Source organism: Oryzias melastigma, linkage group LG16 (genome assembly GCF_002922805.2).
Source record: "Oryzias melastigma strain HK-1 linkage group LG16, ASM292280v2, whole genome shotgun sequence".
NCBI lineage: Eukaryota > Metazoa > Chordata > Actinopteri > Beloniformes > Adrianichthyidae > Oryzias > Oryzias melastigma.
The window spans coordinates 16,344,740-16,352,796 of NC_050527.1; the positions used below are offsets into that span (position 1 = coordinate 16,344,740).

The 8,057-nt window shown below is 43.8% G+C and overlaps 3 protein-coding genes across 8 annotated transcripts in view; 1 reads left to right on the plus strand and 2 right to left on the minus strand.

The window, feature by feature from the left end:
• Window positions 1–1,148, minus strand: part of fez2 (fasciculation and elongation protein zeta 2) — a 10,184-nt gene extending 9,036 nt beyond the window's left edge. For both annotated transcript variants that reach the window (XM_024267086.2, XM_024267087.2), the window contains exon 1: window positions 837–1,148. In XM_024267086.2, coding sequence (XP_024122854.1) covers window positions 837–1,123 — 287 coding nt within the window. In that variant the 5' untranslated portion in view covers window positions 1,124–1,148. The remainder of the gene's footprint in view (window positions 1–836) is intronic.
• A 164-nt stretch (window positions 1,149–1,312) lies between these two features.
• Window positions 1,313–4,327, plus strand: ubxn11 (UBX domain protein 11). Of its 4 annotated transcripts, none has more exons than XM_024267081.2 (13): window positions 1,313–1,994; window positions 2,106–2,146; window positions 2,261–2,377; window positions 2,465–2,565; window positions 2,643–2,694; window positions 2,759–2,832; window positions 2,897–2,936; window positions 3,002–3,219; window positions 3,299–3,376; window positions 3,446–3,601; window positions 3,663–3,736; window positions 3,858–3,983; window positions 4,060–4,327. In XM_024267081.2, the coding sequence occupies exons 1-13, from the start codon at window positions 1,924–1,926 to the stop codon at window positions 4,226–4,228; spliced, it is 1,317 nt and encodes a 438-aa protein (XP_024122849.1). In that variant the 5' UTR covers window positions 1,313–1,923; the 3' UTR covers window positions 4,229–4,327. The 4 variants fall into 4 exon arrangements, with proteins under 4 accessions (XP_024122849.1, XP_024122852.1, XP_024122850.1 ...); XM_024267084.2 differs by having other exon boundaries at window positions 4,065–4,327; XM_024267082.2 differs by having other exon boundaries at window positions 3,861–3,983.
• Window positions 4,328–4,963: 636 nt separating this feature from the next.
• The window catches only part of cep85 (centrosomal protein 85), an 11,272-nt gene continuing 8,178 nt past the window's right edge, over window positions 4,964–8,057 (minus strand). Inside the window, exons 11-14 of one of the 2 annotated variants that reach the window (XM_024267080.2) lie at window positions 7,437–7,487; window positions 7,240–7,347; window positions 6,914–7,157; window positions 4,964–5,683 (exon numbers count right to left, since the gene is read on the minus strand). In XM_024267080.2, the coding sequence (XP_024122848.1) occupies window positions 5,529–5,683; window positions 6,914–7,157; window positions 7,240–7,347; window positions 7,437–7,487 (558 nt within the window). In that variant the 3' untranslated portion in view covers window positions 4,964–5,528. Of the gene's footprint in view, window positions 5,693–6,913; window positions 7,158–7,239; window positions 7,348–7,436; window positions 7,488–8,057 lie in introns of both variants that reach the window. The other variant, XM_024267079.2, reaches the window with a different exon arrangement.

The following is an 8,057-nucleotide window of genomic DNA, read 5'->3' on the forward strand; positions in this document are numbered from 1 at the left end:
GGGGGGGGGGGGGGGCTGCTTTCCACGGGGGTTCTATTCAAACGCGCGTAGCAGAATATCGGACTTCTATCGCGTTTGCATAGACTGTAATGCGCGCCGACACAGCCGGTGTGTGACACTTAAAAGTCACAGACACGCGCGCGCACGTGCGAGCCGAGCTCAGGATCTCATGTCTGACAGCCGGGTGCAGCGGATCGCCGCGCGGGGCGGGCTTACAGGTTTGAGGATCGGAGCTTGTGGAGTTCTGGTTAGGAACAGTCAGCACGTCAAAAAACGTATTCCTCGACATCATATCTGTCTCTCATTCATTCTGAGAGAGACATCCACAGACGGAGCTGGTAGCCCCTTCGACACGCGGCGACAGAAACACATTTTTTGACGAGCCGCGAGCAGCAAATTCCCCGCGCGGGAAATCGCGTTTGGTGCTTCATGGCTCCTCCTCCGCCCAGCTGATCGGAGGAAGGAATGAATGATAGACAGAGGCACTGGACAGACCGCCGATGTCCCGCCTCCAGAGTCATATACCTCACTGTGATTGGTTCATTCAGCTCTGCACATAACAACTGTCTGTCATTCATATCAGCCTTGCGGGCCGCACTAACAGTAATCTTTCATATGAAGACGGGGGCCGCAAATCATCATCCTGCGGGCCGCAGATGGCCCGCGGGCCGCGAGTTTGAGACCCCTGATTTAGATAATCTTAAAACATGCTGAAGCTGTTTCAGATGTTGGAATATGATGCAATTATGACAATTATTTTATTGTTGTTTTCAGGAGCATCTGAAGCCTCCCGGTAGGCCACAACAACAACAAACAAACAAACAAAGCCGGCTCACTCGTCCGTCTCCAGCAGCTTGTCCTCCGTGATCCCCGGAGCCCTCCTGTCTGCTTCTGCGGTGTCTGGAGTGTCCAGCACCGGCTCCTCCGCGGTCCCTCGGTGGACGGTTCCCCCCGGTGAGAGGCCACCGCGGCGCCGGCAGACATCCTCGCCATCCCGGCTCGCTGCCTCTCCCGCCGGCGCGGACAAACGGCCTCTCTGGGGCGGCGAGTCCTTCTGGAAAGGCCCGGCGTGCTCGCCCAGATTCAGTCTGCCGTCGTCCCAGAGCGCGCTCGGTCCCGCCATAGCCCGACCATGCTAGTCAGGTGGAGGGTGGATGTGCGGCCGTGCAGCGGGCGGGCCTCCTCATCCTCTCTGCGGGCCCGAGGCGACGCTGCACCGGACCGGACAGCGGCGCTGCAGCGGCCCACTAGCGGTGATACCCAGGATGAGCGAAACGTCTCCCTCCAGAACTACAACTAATACATGTTTGATCACTTATCATCAGCGTTCACACTATCAACAACAGAACAATCATCAGATTAAGATGTTGTTTTAATCTAATCGATTTTAGGAGACTTTTTAGCTGATTCTTTTTAACTTTTCTACCATTATCTATTTATGTACAGATACTAATCCATATACGTTTTTGTGTTTAGAGTCAAAACGTTTTTTGTGGTATCTTATATAACGTTAATCTTCATCTTAAGTCAATAAATCCCCTAAAAAAAATCTATATGAAGCTGTGTTCAGGTTAAATAGGGCATTTTAGTTTTAATACTTTTAATTCCATATTTCTTTTTTTAAATTAAAAAGACACATTATTCATCATTTTGTATCCTATGGCATATTATTCATCATTTTGTATCCTATGGCTCTTTGTTTATGAATGATTTACTTTACTAAACGAGTAATAGACACTTTACTGTTTTTAAAACAAGTAGACGATTTGGCGCCCTCTTCTGGGCGAAAGAAGAACTGCATATGTTTCACCTGTTTTCATGTTACTAATGGCAACAGAGCATAAACAAAACTCCAAAAATTCAGACCTGCACTTGAATGAATGTTGACAATATTGATTTAAAGTTTTCCATAGAAAAGTGAACATGAGCTCCCAGCTAGCACTCCTGAATAAAACAAGAAGTACTACTTTGCATGGCACCTTGAACGAAGACCGGTAAGTTATAAAGATATAATAAGATAAATATTTGTTTTTAACTTTGATAATGTTGATAATGTGTTTGTTTTTTTATAAATCAATACATGGTGGAATATTTATGGTGTGCAGGGACAAAGGAAAAGTGCTAATGAGGAAGAGTTTGCATCAAGGTGAGTCGGACAAAAATTATTCTGGTCAAATCAACGGGCGCACAAGAACTTTTGTTTGTTTGTTTAATATGGTTGTGAAATACAAAGCAAACTGTCACACATTCTTATTTTCAGACTCCCCGGCAGCTATGAGTGATCATTATACATCTGTTAAACCCAACTCCCGCGTCCCCTCTCACACTTGCATTGATGAAACTTCCACCTCTAACTATAAAGACTCATCGAAAACAGGTAAAAACGTCTTCTTCTTTGGTGCTGCTGTCTATTTTGCTCCATCATGTCAGGCTCAGATGTTTCTTCCTTTGTGTTTTTGATCAGGAGATCCTCTTTGCCATTCTGAGCTCATGCACGTCCTCGTGCAGCGACTGACTTCACTAGAGGAAACAGTGAGGAGTCAAGCAGAGGAGATGGAAAACAAGGTGAGCACACAAACACACGTGCAAACACTGGAAGACATCTGTCAAACATTCATTATGATATACTTATCTCCATGAAGGGAAAGAAGATTTCACTGCTGGAGCAGAAGCTGCAGACTCAGCATGAATCTGGTATGTATGAATTCCTGCACGTCCCAGAGTCTGATGTGTTTGGACTCATAGAAGTGATCTTCAGGGAGAGTGGACGGTTCAGGAGATGATCTTGAGACAAGATGCCAAAAGCTGCAGCTTCAAGTGAATGAAATGGAGGTGAGATGACTTATGATGGTGTCAGCACTGTGGATGTGTCCTCATCTGGAGCTTTTTGTTGCAGGACTTTCTGGGTGACTATGGTCTGACCTGGGTGGGAAAAGGTAAGACACCAATTTAAAGTCTCCTCCTAACTCTACATCCTGATGCTGATGGTTTCTTGTTGCAGGGAAGTCCTCTGGCAGGAGGTTCCACATCGATTTTAACCTCGTTCTGCAGAACATCCATGAGCTGAACGCCATAGCAGCTGAAGAGGAATTGTTTGTGCAAACGACAGCCAGAGGAGGAACGCTGTCCAGGAAGGATCCTGTTCAGCTGAAGCTCTTCAGGAACGGCATGGTCATGTCGGATGAGCCTTTCCGCTCATATCAAGAGCATAGTACCCAAGTTAGCTTCCAGAAGATGAAAATCCTGCTCTTTAGTGCAACATTTAGAGGCTTCAACTCCCATTTGATTGTTTTTACAGCAGTTTATGCAGGACATCGTGGATGGATACTTCCCCTCTGAGCTCCAGGACACATTTCCAGACGGTGTACCATTTCAGGTCCGTTCTTATACCTCGTTTCTGCATGTAAACGGTGCACGCTTAACCAGATGCCACCATACCATGCAGGTCCACGACATGCGGCATGTGGATTTTGTCGACGGGCCAGCGTGGGATGCGTTTCCCGGTAAAGGGTACTCTGTTTGTGGAGATGAAGAGGAGGAGCCTCCAAAAATGATCAGATACCAGCCGGGAACAGATCAGCTCCTGAACAAGCTGTCAAAGGTGAGCGCCACGTTATAACCAGGAGGCTTTGAAGTTGGATTTAATATTTTTTTAACTACAGGGCTCATCTGACTCCCCAAAAAACAGCACAGTGATACATTTGGACACTCCTGCTCTGCAAGCAGTAACTCAGAGGTGAGTTAATGCAGACATAGATGATGCATAATCAGTTTCTTCTACTAACAGAGCAATGCAATAGACAAATTTTAACTTTGCTGCATGGGATTGTAAAAAAGATTTTTGCTTCACCTTTAAGCAGTGGCGCTTCTAAAGACATCACTGTGCTCAAAGTGAAGTCTGAAGATGGGAACCACATGTACTTAGTGACCATGTTTCTCTCAGAAACAGTCGGACACCTGCGGAGCTACCTGGACAAACACAGGTGAGACCTCGTCCTCCGGCTCTGAGGCACGCAGACAGAATGCACACACACGACCGTCTCTTCTTTTGCCCTGCAGAGCAGGAGGGCTGCCTGGTTACCACATCATCAGCGCTTACCCACCACGCCGCCGCTTCAGCGACGACGGTCTCACTCTGCTATCATGCGGCCTCACAGCAAACACAACCCTGCTGCTGCTGGGAAGACGGAAACTTCCAGCACGGATCAAAAAAACCCATGAAGTTTGAGAAAAATATCTGAGGAAAGACTGTGACAGGCTCCTTCAAAATAAGAGAGAAGGATATAATTGAATGAAATATGATTAAATAAGACGATTGAAAACCAAATCTTGAAAATCTTTATTTCTAAAATATGCAAATACAAACAAGAACAAAAGTATGAAAATATAAACATCTTTTTTTCCCTTTAGCTAAACAAGTTAAGGCTGCAGAGACTTTCCGAGTCAAACTTTGTGCTACTCGAGAGTTAAAGGTCCCATGAAATGAACTATGGCTTCAATGTTCCTAAGACAAAACAAACTATTCACTTTTTGCATATTTTTAAATTAAATTCCTTCCTACACAACAGTTGTATCCGTACTGTGAGACAGCAGAACGTTTCCCCGGTGCTCCACGTCTTTAGGGATGATCCAGCCAGCCCTTCCCTCACCTTTTTTATTTTTTAACACAAACGATCTTAAATCCACTTCATGGGACCTTCACATGTCTGAACGTTAAAACTATTACACAGGTTTGCTTAAGCCCTGAAAGCTTTCACACAGTCATCAAATAAATACTGACAGTTAACACTGTTTCTCAGCCACGTGTGAAGATGAAACGTTTCCCTTTGATTGGTGGATCTAGCAGGAGTGAAACATTCAGAGTCAGGGAATGTGTTGGCCGTCCTACTGGTTGATACGCTGACAGAAAAAGTTGCGGTGGAAGAGCTCGAGGTGTGGACAGCCCTTCCTGTTGGTCAAAAAAACAAACACAAAGCCTCGTAGATCCAGAACAGGTGGAAGGCACGCTGCTGGTGTTCAGTCGGTTGCATAACTTCTTTGGTATCAATGTTCTCGTAGGCTTGTTGGTGCGAGTAGCTGTTTTGGTTAATAAACCTCTCCGTTTAAATAACAGCGCATCAGTTAAAAGCACGGGTTAAAATATACTCGGTTGATTGTCAACCACTAAGGATCCTTCCCCAAAAGAGGGAAGATTTCAACAAGTTACATTTGCAGAGATCTGAGCAGGAAGAGTAAGACTGTTTGGTAACTTACAGCACGGTGTCAGCGAGATTAAAAACACTAAACGCTTTAAAGGATCAAGTAGTAGAGGTAAGTTATTTTCACTTTGTTAGCCCTTAAACTGAAACTCACCAAAGTGGTCAGACAGTTTAGCTACAAGCAGGCGTTATTCAGTCAGCTGAGAGAAGCAGAAGCTGGCCCATCCATCCTCGCTTTCAGAACCTAAATCTGTTCCTCGTGGAGAATTAGAAAAGTCTTGCTGGTGTGATGCGGCGGCGATGAAGGAGGGCTTCTGCAGGGTTCCAGTTTTATTGAGTTATGCAGTTTTCGCCCATGTCCTGCGCGTAGCGGTCCAGGATCACGTTGCGTAGCTCCTCCACGTCCCGCCGGAGCTGCTGGGCCTCCGCCAGCTTCTTCTGCAGCACGTCTGGATCCATCCAGTCCTCGTTCTGCTCCGTCACCGCTGGAGGAGCCGACAACAAAAATACTCTGTCAACACATTCTCCAGACATAGTGTGCTAGATCACTAGGACCCAACCCTTTTTTAGGCTTTTAATGCTTAACAAAAACGGAACAGAAGTTAACATGTATTTTTTTAAGCTTCTGTTTTCTAAAACATCTACTTTTTAAATTTAAAAAGCCAATGTGAAACTGTCAGTAGGTATTTTACAGATGATGAAGATTCATTGAAACAAAGTTGTTGATTTGTAAAAATTCAATAGATTACAGGGTTTGGTTTGTTCAGAGAACACCATTATACCACTTAGAACTCAGTTCAGGCTCAGATTATCTTCAGGAAAAAACTTGACTTGTGTTTTGTTGTATATATCTTGATTGATCATGTATTTCTCTTTAACACAGATGAGTTTTTTCTGTGCTGAAGTTTCTTAACGGATAACAGGAACATTCTCAATTTTTTATAACTTTGAACAAATCAGAAACTTTATTTCATTGATTCTTCATTCTCTTAAATATTTGCAGCTGTTTTAATCTCAGACTTCGTTTGAACTCAAACCATTAAAATGTGATTCAGATTTTCCTCTAAACATCAACTCAAAATTGAATTAAACTGAGTGGATCGAAAGAATCTGGGAATATATATATATATATATATATATATATATATATATATATATATATATATTAAATTGTGAAATTAATTGATCCAGTCTCCGATGAATCGAATCTGTAAATTTTTATCGATACCCAGCTCCAATTTTTAAGGCTCGGATATCAAAATTTAAGACCTTTTTCAAAGGTTTTATTTCCAAATTCATAAAATTCAATGCGTTTAAGACTTTTAAAGCCCCCACAGGAACTCAGTGAATGTATTGAATGTAAATCCATGCAACTTTATTATCAATGTATGTGTGATATTAAAAGTCAGTTGCAATAAATCCACATTTTGAGTAAAAACTTTTGTTTTTTTTCTGTAAATATCGGGTTTCTTTTCCTTTAAAGTTGAAAGCTCTTCCTCCAGCTTTGTTAGCTTGAGGCTTTTAATTTAGTGCTTGGAGCAGCTGCTTTAAGAGTGAGTCAAAGACAAAATCTGGTAGTTTTTAAAATAAAACTTCCTTCACAATCAGAAAAAACAAAACAGAAATAATCTAAATGATAGAATGTGTTAACTTTTTTCTCAGTGGCCCGGGGGTTAGGGACCACTGTGCACATGGATACGGAGGGTGCTGCTTACAGGTCAGGCCCAGCAGCAGTGAGAGGTTAGGGTCCTGTCCCTGAGCCCGCTGGGTCAGGATGCTGCACAGGGAGCGCAGGTCGCTGAGGCAGGAGGCGATCTCTGAGAGCAGCCTTTGGGTGAGGTGAGCTCCTGCTGGCTGAAGGACGGAAGACGCCTGGTTGGAGCTCCTCTGCTCCGGGTCGCTCATCTGCTCCTGGAGCGTCAGATTCCTCTCCATCAGCTCCTGATTCTGGGCAGACAGCTAAGAAACATCGATCCAGGAAACAGTCAGGAACCCCTTCAGAAACGATTCAACGCTTCACACTTTAAGAAATCCACCTCACCTCTTTCATGGCGGCGTGCAGCTCCAACACGCTCTGCTCTTTGGCCAGCATCTCTTCTCTGAGAGCCTGGGAGCTGCCTTCTTCCTGAGATAGCTGCTCCTCCAGAGCCTGTGGACACAACCACAACAAAACTTTAACACGATGACAAAAACAAAACAAAAACACACAATTGAGTAGACTTTGGAAAAAAGCAACACCTTAATCTGAGAGTTGAGTTGCTCCATCATTTTAAGTTGCTTCTCAATGACCTGAAAAACAAAAGAAATCAGAAATTTAAAATGAAAAATTTTGGTAAAATATTACAGAAATACATATTTTCCGTTACTTCGACAACTTAAGAACAAGTTTATCAATTTTGCTTACATTGTTTTTTTTGTAGCTAAATTTGTGGTATAAATGTGTTGCGATTTTTGAGAATCTTAATTGATTGTTTGCACCATACAAGTCAGTTATATTGATTATACAATAAACAACAAGACAATCAAGCTTAAGTACTTTATACACACACTGCCAAGAAATTGCGACGCGGCGGAGCCAAAAGCTTGTGACGAGACAGAGGCAATAGATTGTGATGGGGTGGAGCCAAAAAATGTGAAGGGGTAGAGCAAGAAATTTGTAATGAAAGAGCCAATAAATTGTGAGAGGGCGGAGCCAAAAAATGTGATGGGGCGGAGCCAAAAATTTGTGACGGGACGCAGACGATAAATTGTGATGGGGCGGAGTCCAAAAAATTGTGGTGGGGCGGAGCCAAAATTTTGTGACGAGAGCGGAGCCAAAAATTTGTGATGGGGTAGAGCCAATAAATTGTGACGGGGTGG

Bases quoted from the DNA above. Each gene is read 5' to 3' on its own strand.
- ubxn11 (XM_024267081.2), top strand. From the start codon at position 1,924: ATGAGCTCCCAGCTAGCACTCCTGAATAAAACAAGAAGTACTACTTTG. The intron at 2,378-2,464 runs GTAAAAACGTCT...GTTTTTGATCAG, and splicing joins TAAAGACTCATCGAAAACAG to GAGATCCTCTTTGCCATTCT. The intron at 2,695-2,758 runs GTATGTATGAAT...AGTGATCTTCAG, and splicing joins GCAGACTCAGCATGAATCTG to GGAGAGTGGACGGTTCAGGA.